Here is a 24,961-nt window from a genome sequence, read left to right as displayed (position 1 = left end):
GGTCACTTCCAGATAAGGACCATTCTAGAATGTATGGCTCTCCAGCAAAGTTTAATGTCATGAATTGTAGCTAAATAAATCATGCACCTACTTATTGCCCCCCAATACTATAGATTTTTAAAGAGTAGAGATTATGACTTAAATTTCTTTGCCCTCCCCTATAACAATGTTATCTGTACATAATAGGAGCACAAATCCATTTTTGCTCATTGAGTGAATGAGGAACAGAAACAGATTTATTTCCTTCCTTTCCACAGTGACAGAAATGATCAAGTCCAGGGTTGTCAGAGAAACACATTACAGCCAGCTGTAACTTCACTTTGAGAATAAACCAAGTCTTCATGAAATGGAAAAATGAGGATATGATTAGACAAAAATGTTCATACAGAGCTACACCTACATTATACTGATAAAACACACACACACACATGTAACCATGATGAACTGTTTCCCCAGTTTTCAAATGTTTTAATGATTGTGTTTTATTTCATGAGCCTGGCCTTTCTGAAGATTAGGGATGGACAAAGTTTTATTTGCTGGGTTGGCAGAGAGCATATTCATTTACACACACACTTCACAGAAGGGGGCTTGGAGGATCTAATTTGTCTTCCTTTCTCTTGTGTAGTGTGGCTATTTTCTCAGTGGAATAATTAATTGTGCCAACAATATGCCAAAGATATAAAAATGGATACATGCATTGTCACTTCTGAAAGGTGATACTGTTACGCCACCTCGGAGGTGCGATGCAGTCTCCTGTTTGTTTCATGTACTTAGTTTTTCTTGGCAAGTCCTCCTTAACTTATTTAACCTATATTCTACTTTAAAATGTCCTTTTATAAACATTTTCTTAGAGGAACGACATATCCTCTGATGGCCAGACATTATTTCCTAAGGACGTGGAGGCAAACAAAGAAACAGGTGCTTTCCATGTCATTTCCACATATTTAACTTTTTTTGTTGTCCTTTCCAACACATTCCATTTAACCCGATTTTAGACATGACCAAAAAAAAAAAAAAAAACCTTGAAAGATGTTATTTTGTTATATTGTTAAAAATATGCTGATAAAGAAACTTGCCAACAGTTACAGTAAGTCTCAGAGTTGATTTCATCTTTCTACTATATATTGCCTTGTTACCAGGGCCTGTGCGATTACACAGATTGTTGAACTTTTAAGAGCCTTGGTCTCTGTGTCTATTAGTCCACAAGGTGAATCAGTGGTACTAGGCTCCTATGAAGCATCATGAAATGAACTCTTGCTTGGAAAACGACTTGAGGCCACTTGTCTACTTGCACAAACCTTCACAGTAGCAGAAACTCTGGTGCACACTGCACTTTCCAGGAAGCCTGGCACTTAGTAGGTGTGCAGTAAACATCTGCTTAGTTTTTGAATTTGATACTTGAACAGATTCAAAGCTAAGTGGGTACACAGTGATACAGAGTCATCAATCGTTCCCCACACCTTCTGGCTGATGTCAGATGGGGAGTTACAGACCCCTCTTGACAATATGATAGAAATTATATTCTCTGTCTCCAGTTACATCTTTGAAGACTGGAATTCTGTTGATTAGAATCTTAAGAGAAAGGCACTAACATTTTGTAAAGACTGGTTTAAAATATACTTGAGATCTGGATACACATAAGTCATATCTTTTATGAAACAAGCTTATTTACATCTGATCTACCTAAAACTTTACTAAGTATATTCAGAGAGTTAACTAATACACTTTTGACATTCTTAACTAAGATGAAAGTTTTCAGAAAGCATCTTCAAAAATAAGTTATCACCTTACTTGTTTATACCTTTTAAAAAGTTTCGTAACTTAGTGATATCATCACAGACAGCTGGTAGCAATGCAACAGTTAATCTGTTGGGGGTCTCCTTTTAAATTGCCAATTTTCAGATGTTTGGAAGGAAAATACTAGAATCTTAAATTTGCTATGCAGAGTTGTCTGCAGAGATGTAAATTTCATTTATCTCCCTCTTTATATACTTTTCTTTCTGAAAAATTTTTAAAAGGCTAAGTCATTTTGAACCATACACTGCAGGAAATAGACCGCTTTAATACTCAAGATGTTTTATCTCTATTATCTATGGCTTTTGCTGAAGAAAAAAAAAAAAAAAAACCAAGAAACACCTCCACTCACCTCCACATATCCTAATATACCTTAATTTCTTTGAATCAAATGCAGGTGCTTCATTTTAAGTGGTGGTCCAATGACTGACATTTAAAACCCCAAAATCTTGGTAAGTGGCGGCAGTGCTTAATGTTGTTGGCATTCACGGCGCTTGTGCCATGGGAGCAAACTGGGGCCATGCCATCCTACTGTGCAATACATTTAATCCAAACCCTGTAATCGTCACTGTGATTATCCATTTTGTCTTCCTGAAGGCTGCAAGTTCCCAGGAAAGTTGGGATAGTGACTGAGCTTTGCTTTCCAGCGAAGATTGTTTCTGTGCTCTGTTGTTGAGTTGGGAGCACAGCTGTGCAAAGGAGTTTCAATGTACCAAAGGGTGGTCGGAGAATAATCAGCTCAAAACTTCACCTGATGAGTTCACAAGCCACAGACTACACAAAAAGTATATGAAGTCCTCGAGCACCACGATCACTTACATGACTTTTAAACTGGATCTGCGTCGTGGAGTAGTAGCGATTGATGTTGACCTCAAAGATACTTTTTTCCCCTGATTTTACCCAATCTACATAGCCACAGACAAGGTCTGAGCATACTTTCATTTTCCAGCAGTAACTAGCATGTTATTTGTGTGTCACAAGTGAAATGGTCATTGTAGGGACAGAGCTTCAACTGCTCATTCAAATCAAACCATAATATTAAGAGCATTATCTTAAAAAAAAAAATAACGGCTTGATTTAGTAAAAACATTCTTAATAATAAAAACAATAAAACATCCTAAATCATACTCCACATACTTTAAACAGCCTGAAATAACTTTTATTAATAGCGTGTAAATCTTGTATTCATAATTGAGTCTTCATAGTAAATGGACTATTTAGGTATATTCTGATGAATTATCACAGGAGAAAGGTATCTGTCATTATTTCTAATCAAAATCTCCAAATACATATTTCCAAGATAAATCAAAATGGACTTTAATAAAAGGATTCAAAATCATGGGCTAAGACATCCAGCCTAGGGGAAAAAAAATCATTTCAGAAAAAAGGAAACAGTGTAAAAGCTCTTGGCTGCTTAAAGTGAGTTTGAAATGAATGAAGGGGGTAGTGCCTGCACCCTCAAAATGGACTTTAATAAAAGGATTCAAAATCATGGGCTAAGACATCCAGCCTAGGGGAAAAAAAATCATTTCAGAAAAAAGGAAACAGTGTAAAAGCTCTTGGCTGCTTAAAGTGAGTTTGAAATGAATGAAGGGGGTAGTGCCTGCACCCTTTTAAAAATGAAAGTGCATACTTCAAAATAATAATTCAGAATTAATTAATGTAACTCTTACTAGTAACTTATCAAGTTGAATTCATAAATTATGACCCGGCTAACTCAGAATTAAAATGATTAACTGTTCAAAATAAACCACTGCCTGTTCTAGAAAACATCTTAAATCTTACCCTAGAGAAAAATTATTACTTCGTAACACCTTTCTTCAGGGGCAAAGAGGCACTCAGTTTCCATTGTCAAAAATATTCATTTAAATGGGTAATAGCCAAATATATACTGATGAATTATTCAGATCTTCTCAAACGTCGGGGTAAAAGGAAGATTTAGCAAATTGGTACTATATTTTCAGTTTAATTATAAAATAGATTCTTAGGAATTAAAAATAATGTTTTAGCAGCAGACTGAGGCCCAGATTTGGCCACTAAAGGCTGTGTGACGCTCTTGCTGCAAGACAAGAACAGGACAAACACAGCCTAGCGGAGTGTGCGGCCACAATGGTGGGACTTACACCCAGGAAACCTGTCCTTAATGTATCCCGTCGTGTGCAGATTTGGCAAGAATCTCCAAACATCATTTCCATACCATATGCCCTGAATTACCTAGGCACAATGGCTGTGGATAAATATGATGTTTCAGGTCTGTTTGCTTCCTTTTATAAGTTTTGCAGCTTTCATTTCATTTTTCTCTTTACTAAACAATTGAATGCAATCTTGTGTGCTGCATTTGAGTGTTTTGCTAAATCAATAAATAGTTCATTGTGCTTTGTGATTAGAAAAAAATGATCTGAGGTAGGCAACCAGGAGGTATTTATTCCTCCTAAGCAAAAATCAAATAAAGGAAATGAGCTGTTTATGCTTTGTACTCATTTTAACCCTCGTCTCCTTACCAGGCATAGAAATTCGAAGTATTCAACAATTAAATAGATAGAAATCAAACATTATGACTTCTGTGGAATGTATAAAATTGGTCAGCAAGTTTTCATGTTTAAAAGGGATCCCTGAAAACAGATTCTTGGTAATTCCTGTATCTGTTCACCTTATAATTAAAAGGCATTATTACTGCTTGTGCCTTGGTTTACCTCACTCCCAAGAATGGTATCATCACAAACTCAGTAATATACGTCCAGATTCTCACACTAAATTTAAAGTCAGGTTGATAAAAATGTATACTTAAACCAAAAAGATCAATAGCCTAAAAAAGGCTTGGAGCAGAACTACGTACATATTTTTTGTTGTATACTATAAATTTGACTGTATAAACTTCCAATTAAAAATGACATTCACACCATCATTTTTGATAGAATTTTGCACAGTAGGAATACTCATTAATGCAGGGTAATACAGTGTGATAAGCAGCTTAGACATCAAAATAGCAAAAAAAAAAAAAAAGACAGTTGGTCTACTCTTTACATGAGTAAAATGAAACTTAAAAAAATTAGATACCTGAGGAATTAATTTAAAAGACCACTTAATGGCATATGTATTTTTTTTAACTATGTCAAATCAAGAGCATCCATTCTCTAGTCAGTTTCTACTAAAGAGGTCTCACAAAAACACAAACACACAAAAATACTCATCCCATATTTGATGATAAAACATTAAATGCATTACAATATTCAAAATGAAATAAAATGTAACAATTTTACTCATCCTACAAGTAGAGAGTGTGTATCTATATACATTTATATACTTATATATATTTAAATCATTTAATATGAGAGTTTCTGAAATATCTGGATTCTTTTCAGCTTTGGTAAAAGAGGGGCAGAAGCCCATTAGCTACAAAGTGTGGGCACCTGGGTCATTTCTTGATCTTACACTGGAAAATACAAAGTGGTTATATAATTCTCAGTAAAGGGCAAAGGAGTGTGCGTATACTACAAGAGAAACAGGTAAAAGACAATCCAGTTATTTCAGGATCCTACAAAATAATCTGCTTTCTTTAGGGGGCAAGGAAAGAAAAGCTACCCCTTGAAAAGCGGCAATGAAAGGGTTAACAGACATATGCTGTATAATTAGGAGATGCATTAATGATTATGAATAGTAAATGATTTGGTGCAAAGAAAAAAAATTTTAGTCAAAGGGACATGTACCTATCTTACATGTTTATTAGTAACTGTATATAACTAGAGAATTCTGCTATTAAGAATCTTGCATTATTGGTGTAAATACTTCCAAGGGTACATCAAATTGTAATCTTTCATACGACATCCATCAAACCAGGCTGGAGATTTTGACAAACATTAAACACAGTAAGGAGGCAATTATGTATGCATGATTTAATCTGCAACTAATTAATATGCAAATTTATTCATATGTTAGTTACTAAATTAAAAATGCAAAGAAGCCCTTATGGTGATTCTCGAAATTTTGCACAAACAGAACATTTAAAATGTAAGAAAAATGAAGTTTTTTAGAAACCTATAACACACTTTTAGTGTCTCCAGAACCTGTTGCATTAAGAAGACTCAAAAAAATGCGTGTTTAAATACTGGATAATAATTTAAAAGGTGTGCTAATTTTATGTGAGAATGTGGGAACAGAAAGGTTAATCAGAATTCTCTTGAACTCTTAAGAGATACACTCTAATTACCAGACAAATGGTATTCTATTTCTAAGCTTCCGACCCTGCTTTTAGGGTTGTCAAAAGTTGGTCATCTTACTGACATCTAGTACAAATAGTTAGGGGAATAAATAGTGTAAGTAAGCAACTAGATATACTGAAAATTCCAGGGTAACTCGGAGCCCATTTGGTGCTCACTAAACACACAATTCACTCCTCAAGATGGCAACTCGCTCTTTGCGCCTTTGGGGAACAGCTCTTTGCAAACAGAGAAATCGGAGGAAAATCTTGAGGGAGCCTAGAAATTCTCCCAACTCTCTTCCGAAAGAATCCTTCAAAGAAAATAATGCCACTAACCCAAGAGCCACCAAAAAACACAAGGTAATTTCCTCTGAATTCAATCTGGCTATTTCAGCCCTGCATTTTCCAGACAGTCCAAAACTGATTTGAATCTCTGATGGGAGAAGAGGGATGTGGAGTCGTGTGATTTAAAAATATCTTTGGATGTCTGCATACCGGGGAATATCCATTCAAGTGCCTATTTTATCCTTTGGCACCACAGCCTTCTGCGAGCATCTGATTTCCCGGTGATCTCCTAGTGATCAGCAGCGAGATTTTGTGTGGATCACCTCTGATCTGATTACCTTTCGCATCCGAAGTCCACGGGCCATGTATGCAGCTCCGGGAGCTGGCTCTGGGAACAGCTGTAGTGGCCTCAAGAAATCAACGCAAGTCAACTGGATAAGGAAGCACAACAGAGGCGTCTACAGCTCTTCCGAGGGCACTGAACTCGCACCCACGTTAGGGGGAAAAAAAATCGCCATCAGTCTCATCGCTGCCAAGTGACACACAAAAAGGAAGTTAACCATTGGCTGTTACTTTTATTCACAGTCTGACTCTGATCTCCCAGCTTCCCTCAGCCCCTTCTGATGCCAAGCGGGCTACAGCTTGCCCATTTCATTTCGACCACGGCAGCCAAAAAAAGCACTGCCCCACGGTGCAGCGACAAGCAGTCTGTTTTGATATTAGTACCCCAGTATGCGCTGGGAGAGAGTCAGATGTCCCCAAACTATGTGGCCTCCCCCGAGGGACCCAGTCCCGGCCTTCCCTGGCCACAGAGATGCTGAGCCTGCCACAAAGCCTCCGCTTTGAAGGCACCAGGGCAGGAAACGCACCCTCCGCGGGACGCAGACAGAAATGGCGGGGAGGGAAGACTCCTGCCCTCCAATCCCACACTCGTGTCTAACTGGAAATATTAACAGCCGCTCCCCACTGCCTGCCAGCCAGCAGACGGGAGCGCAAACCGAATTACGTAAGGAAAGGAGTCCTTTTCTTATGTAACTGAATCTTCATAGGGGCTAGGAAGGAAACATCAGATTTTCTTATTTTTCTCTAATAAAAGAAAGAGGTTGATGTGGGGGTTCAGAAGAATGGTTATGTTTTTCCCCACTAATTCTCAGAGAGGGAGGAAAATGGTAATATAATCCTCCCTTTCAGTCCCCCAGACACTCTGCTCTCTCTGCTAAATGTACAGACTCTGAGTCTAACCTGGTTTAACCCGGAATGCACCTGGGATGTTCTCATTCTCTCCAGCCTTAATACAGCATGCTTTTTAAGGTCTGCAGTGAGGCAGCCTCAGGTTGAGGGGCTCCATTCCTGGGTATTTCAGGAATCTGAGAGGAACCCGAGGCATTTTTAATTTGTACAGGTGACTCAATTTTGGTTGTGACCAGAACTGAACATAAAGCTTTTAAAAAAGCCTCACTGTACACATTTATGCATTCATTACATAGTGTTAAATCTAATTTGTTCTTTTTACTGTCACAGGAAGCACATGTTTAAAGCAATCTGTTTCCTCATGTGAATGCTTTCCTGTCTGTTTAAAAAAAAATTGCGACACACTTTACCCTGAGTAACCAAGAGGTGATCATAAATATCCCTAAATAGCATTAAACAGATATGAAAGACATTAACACTTTCAGAATGCCAAAGTAGTATTAAAAAAAAAAAATTCTAACAGATGCTCCTAGGTCAAAAAGTGAGATGTGTGTTTCCTGAAAAAACACTCTCATCAGAATCATAAATGAACTGTGAGGAGAGGAGTGAGGTGTTGTTGAACAAACCAGGATCCTTTTGGTGAGGAACTCAGCAAGCCATTGCCAAAGTGCACTTGCCATAAAAAGCCCAAACTGAAGTGGAAGTTTGATGAAAACCAATATCCTCTGCAATCCACAAGGTGGCAACGAGTACAACTGAGGGGCGACCCGGTGGGGTCTCTCCCACTTCCCAGAGAAAGGTTCTGTCTCTGGAAACCGAAGCGTTATCTCTGCTCTGGGAAACCAGGAAGAGGTCTGGCCCAAAGGGACCTTTCCTGCAGTGCGTTACGTGGGGCCTGGCTTTGCTGGACATTGAAGTTGGCTGGGAAGAGATGTTTGTCGTGAAATATATCGGTCATCTCTCTCTCCTCCACCCCCTTTAGCAGATTTTTCCCCCCTTTAAAGGCAAGAATTCAAGAACCAGCCCTTAGAAAAACACTGTTCTAGGTTTCCCACAGCTCACAAGAAAAAATACTGCCCCCCCCTTCCCGCCAAAGGAATTCAGCAACAGCATTGAGAAAAAACACATTACTAGGCAGCAAAGGGCAGAATCCCCCAATTCTTTGACTTTTCCAGAAAACATCTGTATAAATAATCCTGCGTATTGTTACAAATGGACCTAAACAGTCCTAAACAAATGGAACTCTGTTTTACTTTAGAAGAGAAGCAAGCTGCCACGCACACCCACCTAGTCCAGGCACCTCCGTCTTCTCAGATGAAGTCAGAACCCCGCCTGAGTTTCTATGAGTGCCACCGCCAGCCCTCCAAAAGGAGAGCAGGGGCATCACTTGGGAGCCCTGCTTCTGGCCGCTTGCAGGATGACGCTGATGGAATAAGAAATAAGAAGCATGTATCTCCTTATCACTTAGAGGCAGGGCTGATTTAGGCATAAACAAATTACTGGCAGAGAGAATCATGTTATGAAGACTCTGTCATCTTGGCCTAACGTCCTCTTCCAAAAGGGAAAAGATGGGGAACATCCTTCCAACACAAACTTCGCAGAGCAATTTAGTCGATGACTAAAAAGGCTGACGAGGTGTCTCTGACTGATGGAGATACCATTGTAGGGACAAAGAGATAGAGAAAGTGCTCGAAGTAGTTCCTCAATTCAGAAAAAGCAAGTGGTCTCCATTAGGCAGAATTTTTCTGAATGCACTTGAGACACTGGCCTCAGTTTCCAGTTAACATTCAGGAGGCTGCATGTTAAAAATCTGCTCTAGCGCAGGACAAATGGGGAGGCTCGGATTGACATATATACACTACTCTGTCTAAAATAGGTAACTCATGGGAACAGACTCCATAGCACAGGGCACTCTACTCAGTGATTTGGGGTGACCTAAATGGGAAAGAAACAGGAAAAGGGGGATGCATGTATACATACAGCTGATTCACTCTGCACAGAAGAAACTAACACAACATGGTAAAGCAACTCGAGTCCAATAAAACATTTTAAAAAGAAAAACAGGGGGAAAAAAAAAAAAAAAACTTCTTTAGTGTCCGAAGAAAGGTAGTTACTCTGTTGCTGACAATGCATTGCCAGGGCTTATCATGAATATCATCTGCTGTCATAATTTCTAGATACCTACAATGCATCAAGCATATGCTAAGCACATTATATAGCATATGCTAAGCACATTATATATATATATATATATATATATATAGTGATATATATTTATCACGATATCCTTAGGAGGGATGTATATTTTCCCCATTTTCCAGGGAAAGAGTCAAGAATGACATCATATGTCCAGAGCCAGGTAGCTAGTCACTGGCACAATCAACTACAAAAAACCAGGTGATCAGATTCCATGCTCTTAACCAGCAGATGATACTGTTTCTAGTAGAGATATCCTATCCTGGAATATCTGGATATTCTAGCAGATATGCATGGGCCAAAGTTGTGCATTATAACCAGTGACTTAAGAGGTACTGAGAGTCATTCTACAATGAGATGAAACTTGTGAATATTCAATTTATTCCAGATCGTTAAATATTTGCTAAATGAGCCAGGCTGCACAAAGTTTCCAGTCCACAAAGTGTTCCGAACAAAACCTCAAAGGCAGACTGCCAAGGTGACTATCCCAGCTCTGCCACATACTGGCTGTGTGACCTTGGGCATGTTTCTTCACCTCTCTGCGCCTCTATTCTTTTATCCCCAAATAAACAGTAGCACCCATCTCATTGAATCTGTGAAGGAATAAATGATTTAACAGAGGCAAAGTGCTCAGTGTCTGGTGCAGAATAAACGCCAGGTCAAGGGTCTGCTCCCAGTGCACCAACGTCAGCTCACGCAGCAAACCTAACCTCTATCTATTTTGGAGACCACAAAACAGGCTTGCGACCTAACCAAGGCCACTAAGTGAGTAAGGAGAGGACGTGAGACACTAAAGTAGGAAGATTTCTAGTGGCGTTTGTCTGCACACGACTCTACCACTTTTATTACCATATTCATTCAGTGGAAATATATTTCTAAGTAATATGCAGAAATCAATGAGTTGAGTTTCTATGGGACAAAAAAGATGTACATAAAACAAAAAAGACCTTTACCCTCTCCAAGGTGGTTACAGGTGAGTAAGGGGATTCAGCTGCTCCATAAAAAAGCCTAAAGGACAAAACATCCCGGTGTGACACTGTGTGATTGCATTTCTTGAATGTACAACTTTCTCAAAAGGCCAGACTTTCTGCTCTTTTTAAAATGCTAAGGCCATTCCCCAAATTGGGCAGTGAGCGACATTACACTGAGCATCTCCCTAAACACCAAGGACCTTAGTTGTGAAGCTTCGCAATTTAGATAAAGCCTACACTGAAGAGAAAGAACTGTCCAACAATACATGGCATGTCTGGCTTTTAGCTTAGTTGTGGAAATGCTCTGAATAAGTATAAATGAAGGAAGAAGTGAATGAAGCAATGAATGAATGGATGAAAACTTCTAAAAATGACTTTTCCCCTCCCACCCGGGTGCTCCCAGTTTATTATAGGGTTCCGCTTAACAGCTAGATTGCTGATGTAATTTATTAAAGGGAAAACAAAATAGTATTGTTTCTAAAATACTTACTGGGGTTTGAATTTTCTAATTCCAACTGTATCTGTCCATAATAAATATGTTTGATTCTGTTCTCTTTTGCCCAGCACTAGCAACTAAGCTACAGATTATATGTGACAACATCTCATACACTTAAAAATAAAATTGACATAAAGGCATTCTATGAGGACTCCCTAGGTTTTGCCACTGAAATTTCACTCACGAAGCGCAGGCCTTACTATTAAACAAAATGTAAGTGGTAGAATGTGTACCTTTTATTATACAACAATACTTTCAAACAGTATAACAGTTATAGAAATAGCTTATTTCCTATTTAGCTTCAAGGTTGAAAACATTCAAACTGACTCAACAAGTTTCCATCACCAGGCCATGAATATTCTTTTAAACTCTCAGCTTCAGGAGAAGTGACACACGAGTTAAGTACTGTTGCATCCTTAAACAAATTTTATTTTTATCTCCTCTGCTAACATCTCAAGCTATTACACTTTCCTATCATAAAGCCCAATTTTTATACTCCACTTATTATTGAATTATTTTGCACTTCAAGTTCGTTTCATAATGAGCAAGCCAGAAAATATTATTGTACCCTGGGCTTATACACCTGAGCACCTGTGAAACAGCCGTATTCCCTAAACAGGGTTACTCAAAAACATTACCGCCAAGAATCAGCCACCTACTTGAAACTGCCTTCTCATAGCAGCTAATGATATAATGATATACTGTGCCAATCGGTAGAATGAAAGCCATTACAATATTATTATAAGTATAATCCAGGAGGCATATTTAGAATGATATGGGCTGGGAGGGAGGAAGCTGCTGGAGACAGTTAGGAACTCTGTCTCAGGTGATATCAAAATAATTGTTCCAAAATAGCATTATTCTAAAATCCCTGGATAGGAACAGCAGTGGAGACGGACGGGTCTTGTATGTGCACGGAAGGCAGGTGCCACAAGAGTCGTTTTTCTGAGAAAACCTGAGTCTTTCTAACATGAGTCCATGTTTCACAAAGGACATGCTCTTTCATCACCAGGGCTGAAAAATACAACTGATAGAGGAAAACACACCCAAATTTTCCCTTTATACTTGGCCACGAAGGGAGCTGCACAATACAACATCCCCATTCTTCTGTGACAAGGAGCACTCAAAATAAATGTAGTGAAACGTAATCCACGCACAGACCCTCCTCTGATTACTCCAGAAGTAAACGCTTATGGATCAAGTTTCAACCCTAGCAGGGTGTTTTTGATTAATTCCTCCGACGACAAAATTAGACTCGAAAGACAATAGTGGGTGTCTCTGAAGCACGGAAATGGAATTCTTAAAAGATTCTATTCAAAATCCCATTTGCACATTCTCTCAGAATTCAAATGGGTATTTCTCCCTGAAACTTAAAATCATCCTTATTTCCAACCCTGAAAATTTCCACACTGCAGACTCTTCTGCACTACCTGCATTTCTCTGAAGAGGGAGTAGAGGCTCCAGAAAAGCAGAAACTCCACCAGCTCTGCACCTACGCCACCGCGGCAGCCAAAAACCCAAAACACCCAGAACCACTCACAGGCTGCTGTTCAGAGATAAAATAACGGAGTAGTACAATTACAGACTCTGCACCGAATTTTAAGAAAAGCTCCCATTCCTTTGAAAATGAACATGTTTGTGTTCACACACACACACCCCGGGACAGTGAAGACCAAGGCTAAGAATCTCATGCTGTTGCTTTGAAACGCAACTTTATGTTCAGTGTAAGAATTCAGTGCAATTTGTGAAAAAAATAAAACAACACAGCAAGTGTCTGTCAACAGCCTGACACAATCTAACCTGCCTTAAGAAAATAAAACTTCATTGTGTTTGAAGAGATTCTTTATACCTTTTAGGATCGTTGCTATGTATTTGTTCTAAGAGCATCTTATTTAAAATCTTCCAAATTCAATCTGACTTTCATTCACAACTTTCAAACAAAAAACTTAGAATTGCTTGAAGACAAGAAGACACACCTTGAAAAAGCAGAGTTGTCAGTAATAGGTGGTGGGGGTGGGGAGGCGCAGAACGAGAAAACTCCTCAATGTTAGAAAATCAACAAATGTTTCAGTCGAGGAAATATTAAAAGTTTAAAAGATGATGCGCAACCGAATATTAAGCCAAGCATCTCTATTATTCCACAAACGTAAAATAAAGGTACTTGAGCCAGATTCTGCAGAACAAGTTTCTATAATTTCCAAACACACGCAAGCCTGTCATAATTCTCTCTCTAGCCTCTCCAGCAGCCTTACAGTCGTTTCTTAACTTCTTAATAATTAAACCACTCAGAGGAAGCCCAAGACTTCACTGCAAAATACACTCTTCAGTGAAGGTGATAACATAAGGTTAGAAGTAACAGTTGCCTGAAATGTATTTCTCTTTTCTCAGCAAATGAGTCCAGCTCTACACTGAATGCTGTGGTTCCAGCTGTTGAAATTTCAACAGAAATCTAAGTGGGTGAAACACTGAAACTTGGTTAAAAAAGAAAAATAGATGGAGGAGGGAGGGGAGGCACACCACAGGCGCCACCTGAGAAGCGCTTGCTTAGTAGGATAATCAGATAAAGCTGGCTGACAAGGCAGCTCCATGGTGGAGAGAGCTGATGGCTTGTCTTGTGAGTCTTTCAAGCACACACCCTTATCATCTGTAAGGATAATCCGAACAGAGATCAGAAGTGCACAAACCTTTCACCCACAGTTAACTGAAGTTTCTCTTCTCCCTTACATTTCTTCTCACTTTATATTTAAGATACACACACATGAGAAGTCACCTTTAAAAAGGCGAATTTAAAAGGAGCAGAATTGGATTTCAAGACAAGGAGGGCAGTGGAAGAGAATCATTATGATTCTGAAATTCCAAACAAAAATACATAAATATTTGAGCAATCTCCTAAGACACTGGAATGCCTTATGGGATAGATGTTGTTTATTTGGATGAATTTTATAGGCGTTCAAAAATACTTTTCATGGAATAAGAACCCTCAATGTAAAGTTAAATATAGAGATTCTCCTATGCTTGTTTCACAACCAGCAATTCAAAGAAAGCCTAACTTCTATAACCTATAACTGCAGGGGAAAGGAGAAAACTGGTTTGCAAAGAAAACAAATAAATACTTCTTTTGTGATGAGTATTTTTGCGACTTTCAAGGTGCTTCCCAATGTCATGTTATATATTCTGTGTGAATTCTGTGAAAAATACTTTTGTCCTGTTTGGAATGATTTACTTGCATTATCCTTCACCTTCTTTCTGCCTATACATTTTCATAACAAATAAGCATAATTTAAATAACCACTCCTCAGACATCAATATCATTAATTGGAAATGGGCACTTTAAGTTTAAAGGTAACTATTATGAGCTAATATTTTAATGTAAACACCTACAGTTACACTTTTTCACAAAGTATCTGCTTCTCTAGGAATGGACTTTGAAGAAGTGCCCCCCCCTTTTATATCTTATCACACAATTGTCTTCTAGACTTTTCTAAACAGGATGCAGCCCAGGTGGCTGACACTTAGTTCACTTTAAAATCAACATAAATTTTATTTTAGCAAAGGTTGTATTGTCACTCAAGTTAAAATTTTGTTCCTTGAAATCAATTTCAAAAGTAGTGGGGGAAATTAAGTGTTTTAAGTACTGAGTTTTTCAATTACATATGTATATATGTATATATAATTTCTTGGCTTCTAATAAGAAAGAAACAATTGCCAAGTTCTCTTTTAAATTGTGATTTCCTCAAGCATTTGGAAAAAAACTTATCTAAAAATAGCTTAGGATATAAACTCAACGTCATGTTTGCAACCTTCAAATATGAAGGTTTTTATATAATGGAAAATACTGAGAACAGTTAATGCTGTCAGCATTATACAACTTTTCCTGTTATTTCTAAAAATCTATTCTGTAAAATAATGTCTCATCCAGACTTAAAGATTTTATTTTGCTTAAAAAGTATACCCTTAAAAAAAACTGGTTAACCTGGTCTCTCTCATGCACATTGAGTCTTTATTTTTCAAGTCTACCTAATGATTAACTTATATCTCAAATTTTCTTGGAGGGTCCAAATTTTATTTCAGATTCTTTACCATAGTTGAGATTGCTTTCTTTAAAATTCATGTGTTCAAAATTATTTCTGACCACTTACAAAGTTTGTTAGATCTTTCTGAATTTAAAACCAAAAACCAAACCAAGAATCAACTGCAATTTAACACAGAAAATAGACTTTCTTAAAAAGTACAGTTTGAAAAAAAAAAAAAAAAGATAGCCTGTAATAAGAGAGATTATAGACTGTTTCTAAAGATAAAACTTCATATTTCCAGAGAATTCTGAAGTTCCAAGGATTCCAACTGAGGATGTTAGTGAGACTGTCACTAAATTGGATTAGAAATGGAGATAAATTCCACCAATATTTGAAGCAGAAGGGTTGGAGCTGTTAATATAGTTTCTGGTTACAAGAATATCATTTTGAAACAGGTCTTATGTGTTTACATTTTGGTGGGCACACGAAAGTTTCTGAAAGACAATGTCCTTTGTGTCTGTGTTTTTCCTGTGTATTTGGAAAAAAAAATTTTTAAACAGCAACACATTAAAAAATTTTTTTTTTGCTTTCTAGATTTTAAGGCTTCCATGTTAATTTCTAAGACTCACGGACCATTTTATCCAAAAATGTGATTTAAAGTGATGTATTTTTCTCCTCATGAATTCATGACTCAATATGTAGGATGATTAGGCTATACAAGATAGGAAATTTGCTGGACAGAGCAGTAAAGTGGAAAAAATGTTAACTTTAAGATGATATATGGTTTCAAAAAGAAAAACCGAGATGTGGAAATCAAACAATTAGTTCGCGGGCAGATGCGAGAAATTAGGCAAGATAAATCCTCGCATCCACAAAAAACAAAGCTGTATTGTTAAAAGTCCCATCCAAAGATGAGGGCTATCAGAAATTGAGATGTGGCTGAAGAGAACAACATACTAAAACCAGACAAGAACACAAAAATGTTCTGCAGCACTAAGCAGGGCTCTTGTGGGCAATTAGGTAGTTGTCAATTTCACACAGCTTCTCCTTTAAGAAAACATCACCCCAGCCCTTCACTATAGGCCTCTGTTCTCCACGGGGACAGACTCCCTTCCCTCCACTGCGCCTGTGCGCTGCGACCCTGCAGGCTGGTCCTTCCGCCACCCTATCACTGCCATGCTTCCATAGTGACTCAAGGTCTCTTGATGCAGCGCACAGCACAAACACATTCAAGGATCCTGCCAGATCTGTGACACCACGTTGGGCCAGGCTTATGTTTTCTCTCTCCCACAGATGCTGCCGTTACTTTCAAAAACAGGGCCAGGCCAGCCCCTCTCTCGATTTCCTGTGAAGATCCAGCCTAATGGTAGCAAGAGAGAAGCCCGACTTCTGTCCCCGAGTCGTGCCATAAATAGTATCTGATTACACATGTCACCACTTACATTTTCCTTTATGGTAAGGAAGAGAAAGGGCCCATTTCAAAAAGGAGGGAAAAAAAAGTGAGTTGACGGAACAGATTGTGACAGATTTATTAGTATTTATCATGGTAAATATGTATTGATGAAAACATATAAATGTATTTATCCAGTCATAATCACTCCAAAAGAAACCTTTTATTATCCCCAATTTTTTATCTTGTCATAAAAATATTCATAGATATTGAAGTAAGTTTTAGAAGCATCTTTTTATGGGATAAATATTCATAATTTTATTTGAGGACTGAAGATACAGAAATACAGATCTACTGGAGCAAAAGTGTTATAGTATCTAATACAGATCATCATTTTAGATGAAACTGAAATATTTATTTTATTCAGTGATAAGGCATGTGGATTCTGTTATCAGTAATAAGCATTCCAATTCATACAACAAAGCTAATATAAACTGAGCTAAACTGCTATTAAAAGAGGGCTGAGATTTGTTGAAGTAATGACAATAAACAGATGACTAGATTTTATAATCAACCAAATAGCCTTCTTCTTGCTTAAAGCAGACAAACAAGAAGCGAAACAAAATTTTTAAACTACAAGGATAAAATTCTCATTTCAACTTAGTTTTCCTCCTTATCTTTCAAAAAAAGTTCTTTATGGAGCAAAATACCAAATATTCCTTCAGGACCATCAAAACATCTAGCTAACATAAATTTTCAAAGAGGAAACCCTAAACTGACCATCAAACGCCAAAAATTAAATAATACAAATTTCCAATTCCAGATTTAGGGAAGCAAGGAAAGACACTCTTATAGTTCTGAACATATGACAACATATCAGTAACACATAACTGTCTTAACAGCAAAGAAAAAACTACACCAGTAACATATTCTATACTGGCCAGTTAGCTCTACAGAAAACACTTAAAAATCGACAATGAATTATGAGAAATTGTTGTTGACAATGATTAAGTGGATAGATAATATCTAATGCCACACCAAAGCACTCCTTAGAAACTCTGCAAATTTCTGCATAATTTATTTCAGCATTGAAAAAAAATAAACTAAGTTAATTTGAAGATGAGACATGAACAGTGTACTATCATTTTAACTTTTGTATTGCTCTTATAGAAGAGTTTATTCTATCATTTTAAAACATTTAAAGGTCCACTTATTGTATTTAATACTGTCCGTATTAGGTTCAGACAGGTTTAAAATGTAAACAGCTGTGAGTACTGTATCATTTGAAGTTGTCATAAAAGCTATTAAAAGCTAAAGTTTCACCTACATTAAATCCACCACAAATTTAAAGCTTAAAATATGGTTATAAAAACCTGAGAGGATATTAGTCAATTTCAAGACAACACAGAAACACAAAAATAAAACCACTCAGTATGTTTTTAAACGACTTATTGGTAGTCCAAAGTGACTATTTTATACACCATTGGCAGTTTTATTTACACAATATTTTTCTATATTTATGGATAATTTTGTGATGCTTCTTCAACATTACCGAGTCTCTGATAATCAGCATACAAAATTTGTTTTTTCCCTGATAAGACTTATTCTGATATATTCGCTTAATAATTTTTTGGATGAGCTGAACTGAAATCAAGTCAAATACACAGGTGTTTGGGTTAATCTAATCTTAGCACATTTGCAAAACCCATTATTCTTCTAATTTATTAAAAATGAAATAAAAACTAATATGCAAGCACTGATTGGTAATATTATTTTCAGAAATCTCAATATAATTTTATTTTAGAGTACAAGAACTTATGATAAGGCTCATTAGCATTCTTTTCAAAGAATACTAATGCTCTACAGAACACAGAATTAAATTAAAACTATATATACATATAGAAATTTATCATAGGAGGGAAGGAAGAACAAAAGGCAGGAGAAAGTAAGGAGGAAACAGGGAAAGAAAAGAGAAACTCATATTTTGATTCTACATAAGGGGGAAATTACTAGAAACGGACCAGTTCTAAACAAAATTAGGAATTCAAATTTGAAAACATATGTTTTCATATATATGAACAAATATATATATATAAGGATTGAAAATAAAACATCATGTATTTAACTGTGATCATAACCAACTTTTGTTATGCTGGCAAATGGAGAGACCCCCAGCAACCCCGGTTCAAAGCTCTAGGTATTAAAAAGACCCAGAATGCTTTTGGTTCCAGCTGGATTCTTCTAGTTACCACCTGGTATTCCAGACACAAATGGCCACCGAGGCAGCTACCTTCCCAGCCTTTATTCAGTCCCCTCTCTAGAAAATAGAGACATTCTCCCTGCACTCTGGGCTGAAACCCATGTAAATTTTTCCTAAATCCTCTCCACAAATCTCCTTTCGCATGCAAATCCATAAATCATCATAATACCGACAAAGAATTTAACCAACACATGAAACTAATACTCTTCTCCTGAAAGCCCTGTGCAGGTAAAAGTCCTGGAACCTCAGGCACCGTTTCAAGGCTCTTCAGCGCTTAACCAGCTGAGTGTCAACACACCCACCCTGTCTTCCAGGATGTGCAATTAATCACTCCAACGTGGGTCAGGTGGCTGGGGGTGCAGGTCACTGCCTCATCCACATTCTAGATAAACACGCCGCTCTGGTGGATGGGACCTCATTTACTCCTATCTCCTTGGCATCAATACACAGCTGAACAAAATAAACAATATACAAAAGCAGAAATGAGCAGTACTTACTGAAGATGGCAAACCTGGAGGGACTTTTCGAACTTTCTTTGTCTGAACCTCTGAAAGAAAATGAGGAGGCTGTGAGGTTCCCTGCGTGCCCATTCTCCTAACTCAGACAGATTACACCACGAAGCCATTTAGAGTCAACCAGATTTTCTTAAATCGTTACTTTAGCAAAATGTCACTACCGCTACCATCTTTTTCCTCTGGCAGAAATCAAAGTCTGCCTCGTTCATAAAAATGAAGAGATTTAACTTTTTAATGCTTTGGTTTTTAAAAGAGGTTCCTTAGCTGGGCGGCCAAGAGAAAACAAGAAATAAGCATACACCAAAATAGTTCTCCTGCTACTATAAGTTGTTAACATACCCACTCAACGTATTACTAGGGTGGGGGGGCGATCATGAGCCCGAAGATTGAGCACAATTTTATGGGGCTTTTTTGGGGGGGGAGGGGGGTGGAGTGAGGATAGGTTGAGAGGATGGTATTAAGAAAGAAAGAGAAAGAAAACGATTACTAATAATCACTCAGGCATTCAAAGAGAGGAATACCTTACCCAGGGTACTACCGTGAAGAGGCCTCCTTCGGGGGTTATTGCTAGAATACTGATAATACTGGGAACCGGGTTTGGTGGGCGAAAGGGTTCCTGGGTTGCCCATATCCATGTCACCTCCAAGGAGACTCTGCTAAAAGGTTAAAAAGGAAAAACAAACATATAAGGTTAAGTTTTGACATTCGCCACCCCCCTCACCAACTGATTGTTAGTACTTAAACCAATGCAATAAAGCAAACAGCATCTGCTAAAGCTGAAACAATTAAAACCCAACCCGGCAGAAAGGAAAAGAAAAGCCGTCTAAGAAGCTGCTCCGAATCTGTGAATTTTTAGTTCTTTAATTTTGGAGAAGAAGGTAGAAGGTGATGCTCGTTAAATGTGATTTTCATCTTTTAAGACGACTGATACGTTCACCTTGTAAATAAAGGGCATTTATGTCAGGTAAGAATTTTCTTGATCTAGAGTTAGGTTCATATCTGGGAACAAGTCATGCCCTTCCCTGAACAAGAACCAGGGAGAATCTGATTTTTCGGACGCATACAACTTCCCCCCACTGCTCACACTGGGGGAAGAGTATAGACGTTCATATCCACTGGGAACCCTGCCTCTCTGCGAGACCCTCCACGAATTCACACCGCACCCCCAGAAGACAGAATGCCATCTGAACCAGGAGGAAATGCAAAATGCTCACACTGACTTCCAAAATTATAGGAACAGTAGGCATCCTGAACCAACAGGAGCACATTAAAGGACTTCAGAATACCCTCTTGAGGACTATCAGAAACTAAAACACATCCCCACAGATTAAACGTTTACCTGAACACTAGAAAACTTTCCCAAATATCATTAACCTATTATGGCGTGACAAATCACTAAAGTTTCGAAAATGATGACATACGAAAACTTAAATAATATGACAGTCTCTAAAAACTACATAGAAACTTACCCATAATATATAAATCGCCTGATTATACTCTGCATTGAACACATTGTTCTTTTAATTATTCGGATATGCAAGAAAACCAGTGTAGATACTACCATTTATATTAAGAACAAATTTACTATTAAATAAAGAAATTTTAAAATTAAGTACTAAAAAATCTAACTTTATCGTTACTTGTAATCAACTTTTACTGACTGAACTAATTACTGTCCTTGATAAAGTACAGAATGTGTTTTCCCTAATCTAAATTCTAATCACCATGTCACTCACAACAGACTTAGAGATGCTTCACTAACACACTATTCACATGCAAAACACTCTAAATAGGCCAATTATGACTCTGCCCTGTTCCCCGGTTAACCCGCTGAGAACTGAAAAATTTCACAAGGCAGTCACCAACTAAAACAAAGGGTCCTTGTTTTAAATTAAGACAGTCTTTTTGATTCCTAAATAGCTCAACAAAGTGGCATGTCTTCTGGTGAAAGCAGTTGGTCAAATATGACCCATAAGCTGGAAAATCAAAAATTCAAACATCCCCTCTGCACCACCATATAGCTCAAATATCACCAAAAGAACCCCTCTATGCTGAGGGGCTTCTGTCAGCGCTGGAGGAGGCATATATAAAGCACTAATCAGCTACTGACAAGCTTGCCTTCACTGCTTCCAGTTTAAGACACATAATAAACATTACCTTCAAATCTTGAGGATGAGATTTTAGGACAGAAGGGCATTTTGAGTATAAACTCATTTCGAATATCTTAATATTTACCAAATGCCTGAGACAACCGGATCATTTACCAGACAGAAATTTGACATTCGCATATTCAATTACTGCCTCTTCCGAATTTAGGAAAGAAAACAAAATGCAAGCCCATGAAAAACTAAACTAGAGAGCTCTTTACAATAGTTTCCAATAAATCAGGAAACCAACAGTGTAACATCAAAAATTTTTTAATCACTTTAGGAGTGGCATTTAAATTTTTTAGAATGTCAACCTGAAATTTCGCTCTTGATAAATAGATTTAAGTCCAAGTGTTCTTTGCAGTTCCCATCAATAAAGCCGTTAAATGATTTAAATCACAACCTCTTTACATTTTGGGAAATCTACAAATCTAGAAAGAGGAGTTTGAAAATGATCTTACTGATAACTTCATAGTTTAGATATCACCCTTATTTCTGCAATTTTCTTTTCCTAAAATTATACAAAATATCCCCCAAAGGGCTGAGCAGATAGGTTGAAATGCTTGCTTGTCTTTTTAATGAGCTTAACCATTGCTTAATTCTTGTTGGTCCTAGTGGCAAAGGTTTTCCCTCTCAAGAAAGTCGATGCATTCAATAGGTCACCATCAAAACAAACAGGCTTGCTGTACTGTGAGCAGTATTCACAATAGAGCTGTGAAAAATATAAAATGATAACTAGATAGCTAACTGGCTGTAGCTGACCTCATTGTTGTTAATTTTAAAGAAAGTCATTTCGTGGACCAGTTGTAAATAAATCAGGCTTCCAGCTCTTACGTGACGCGAACTATGCACATCGACACAGGACTGAGCAGACAGCACTTACAAACATTTAGTGGCTCCTGCTTTTTTTTTTTTTTTGGACAAAGCACATTCCTGTTTCTTTCTTTTTAGATATGTTTGTTCCTTTTTCTTTTTCACTCAGACAATAGAATCATTCTTCTGAAGCATACAAAAATAAGCATTTCCTCACACTTCAGGGAGGCCCTAATCAGCCCCCAAGGGAAAAATTAAGATAAAAATACGTGTGTTCTTACTGTAGAGGACATTTGTAAAATGAACAATGACCATTTACTATTGTTTGGCCTTTACGTCACGTACTTAACTCTCTTTAGCCATGAGAAAGATAAAAAAAATTTTTTTCCACTGGCTGGAAACCTGAGTTTGTGCATTTTAAAAACTTAATGCCATTCAACTGAGTAAGGTAAAATTAAATATTGCACAAAATGCATAAAGCATTCCTTTACATATGAATTTACCTACATGTACACATGCACAGTTGTATGTGCATATACTTTCAATACACACGTATATACATATGTTATACATCTGAAGACAAATTTATACTTAACAAAAGTGCGAAAGCTTAAGTCTACTTTCAAAATGGGCAAATTCATCTTTGCCTTAAATAGGATTATAGAGGTCTTAGGTTTTTCGAATTGTGCAAGCTCATGCTCTGCGGTTACGCTGGGTCCCAGTAGAGAGCCGCCCTGGTCTGCCAGGAAACACTGGAAGCAAGATGTGGCATCTCGCAGAGCTAACCTGTAAATCTTAAAGCCAGAGTTGAGCATTTGTTTTAACTGCCTGCAAAGTGATGCGACCCTCTCTTCCCCTTACTTGCTCCTTATTTTCGTCCAAAGACCAACCATTTTAAGAGTTAAAATACCCTAACCAAAGGATAAAATGAAGTGACTTAGTCAACCCAATTTAAAAACACTGACGGGGTGGGGGTGGGGGGGTTTGTCCATCCTCTGCAATCAAAGACCCTGGGTCTGCAAAGACCCAGGCCCAACACAGCCACTCAAATGCCAAATGCAGCGATTCTGTAAGGGGCCTTTCAAAGAAACTTTTTGTTTGTTTCACATCAGAGCTGGGTCTCTGACTATCTTTCTAGCACATTCTCAACCTTGCTCCCCACTGCCTTTGTGGGGAGCTTTTTTAACATCCTTGATAAACCACCAAACTTTGCTTATGCAACCAAGAAGACAAACCATGAATTAAAACGTGGGTAACAGAAAGGCAGCATATATCTTAAATTAGATTTATAACTGAATGGTAATCAAAAATAGAACTAACTGCTTCAAGCTTAAATTATCAACTTTTTTCTTGTTAAACTAAAATCATCTTGCACTGAACTATTATTTCATTTCAGTCAGCACTTTAAATGTAATGGGTGGGTGGTACATTTCTAAAAAGGAAGATTATATTTACCCTTAATTATAGATATGAGTGAGATCAGAGTACGATGAATGCTGCTTTTTTGGCTTATAATTAATTCATCTAATAGGTGAATGACCTTGAGAATTTCAGAGCTGAAATTTGGGGGAGAGGGCGAAAAAAAAAGTCAGAGGGGAAAAAAAATCTCTGGGGAAAATCAAAAGTGCGCCTGGTTTCTTAGGGCTTTCTCTGAGTTTGCGTCACTCCCATTGCGTTGTGATCCGATATCAGACACAACATCTTGGGGGGATGCTAGAGAACAGAGAAAAGCAGTCTCAGATGAAACCAGATTAAGCTCCTTTTCTGAACTATTGCCAAATGCTTGTGAGTCTAATTCATGTTTGGGTATTCCAGTACTCACACAGCTGCAATTGCATTCTTTCATCACAAACCTAAGTGATGTATAGTGGCTTTGTATGGTGAACTGACTCTTTATAGCCAGGAATTTTAGAAGGCTTTACGTTAATACAGAAATAAAATTCTGAACCACTCTAAAACTTATAAATGCGGAATGTATGTAGACGGATCTAGTAGACTGAAGTGCCAAATGCAAAATTCACATTAAAAAATTATAAATTAGATTTGTTTAAAAGACTTAAAAGGAAATTCACAACTGAGGTCATTTGTACACAGTTAATTCTGCACAGAATCGGGTTTTTGAAGACACTGCTGAATAAAGATTCCTAACAGCCATGGGGAAGTTTTTGCAAATCCCTGTCAAATAGCTGCTGCTGAATTTGCCATTCTGACCACAGAAGGGCCATTGCTGACTTTCTACAGTAGCAGGAGGGGGTGATAATTTTGCTGCTGTTGGCACTTACTCCACAACCCCAGAATATATCTTACACCAAAGGGCAATGAAGAACACTGTATTTCCACCTGTCCACTTTTGAACTGCAAAGCTCAAAACTGAAGGTCAGGTCCTGGACAGCCTTTACTCCTTACACCTGAAGGCCTAGGAACGCACCTGTAGTAGTTTGCCTTGATCTCGGCCTTATGCTTGGGCTCAACAAAAGAGGACTTGGGAAACTCAGAAAGGTAGAATGGCAAGGACAACTTTCGTAATCAGGGACTTAACAGACTGCTATTGTGCTGGAGAGAAATGCAAATTATTGAAACTATTCTTTAGCAAAGATTTTCTTTTAAGGGCTTGGGTCGATGTTTGTCATTTCTACTTGAAAAGTATAATGCCCACTGTAACAAGTCAGAAGTTGAATCCAAACGTTTTAGT

At 37.7% G+C, this 24,961-nt stretch overlaps 1 protein-coding gene across 15 annotated transcripts in view; it reads right to left on the bottom strand.

Annotated features, from left to right (window-relative positions):
• Positions 1-24,961, bottom strand: part of TCF4 (transcription factor 4) — a 385,872-nt gene that overhangs the window by 119,213 nt on the left and 241,698 nt on the right. For 8 of the 15 annotated variants that reach the window (XM_044934831.2, XM_044934837.2, XM_044934834.2 and 5 more), the window contains 2 exons: positions 19,836-19,965; positions 19,292-19,341 (listed from right to left, as the gene is read on the bottom strand). The exons of 2 other annotated variants lie outside the window; for them this stretch is intronic. In XM_044934831.2, coding sequence (XP_044790766.1) covers positions 19,292-19,341; positions 19,836-19,965 — 180 coding nt within the window. Of the gene's footprint in view, positions 1-6,615; positions 8,710-19,291; positions 19,342-19,835; positions 19,966-24,961 lie in introns of those variants that run through there. 5 more of the 15 variants (XM_025273451.3, XM_044934836.2, XM_044934833.2 and 2 more) reach the window with 2 other exon arrangements.

Source organism: Bubalus bubalis, chromosome 22 (genome assembly GCF_019923935.1).
Source record: "Bubalus bubalis isolate 160015118507 breed Murrah chromosome 22, NDDB_SH_1, whole genome shotgun sequence".
NCBI classification, from domain to species: domain Eukaryota; kingdom Metazoa; phylum Chordata; class Mammalia; order Artiodactyla; family Bovidae; genus Bubalus; species Bubalus bubalis.
The sequence above is the reverse complement of the archived record's forward strand: the minus strand, read 5'-3'. Positions and strand labels throughout refer to the sequence as shown.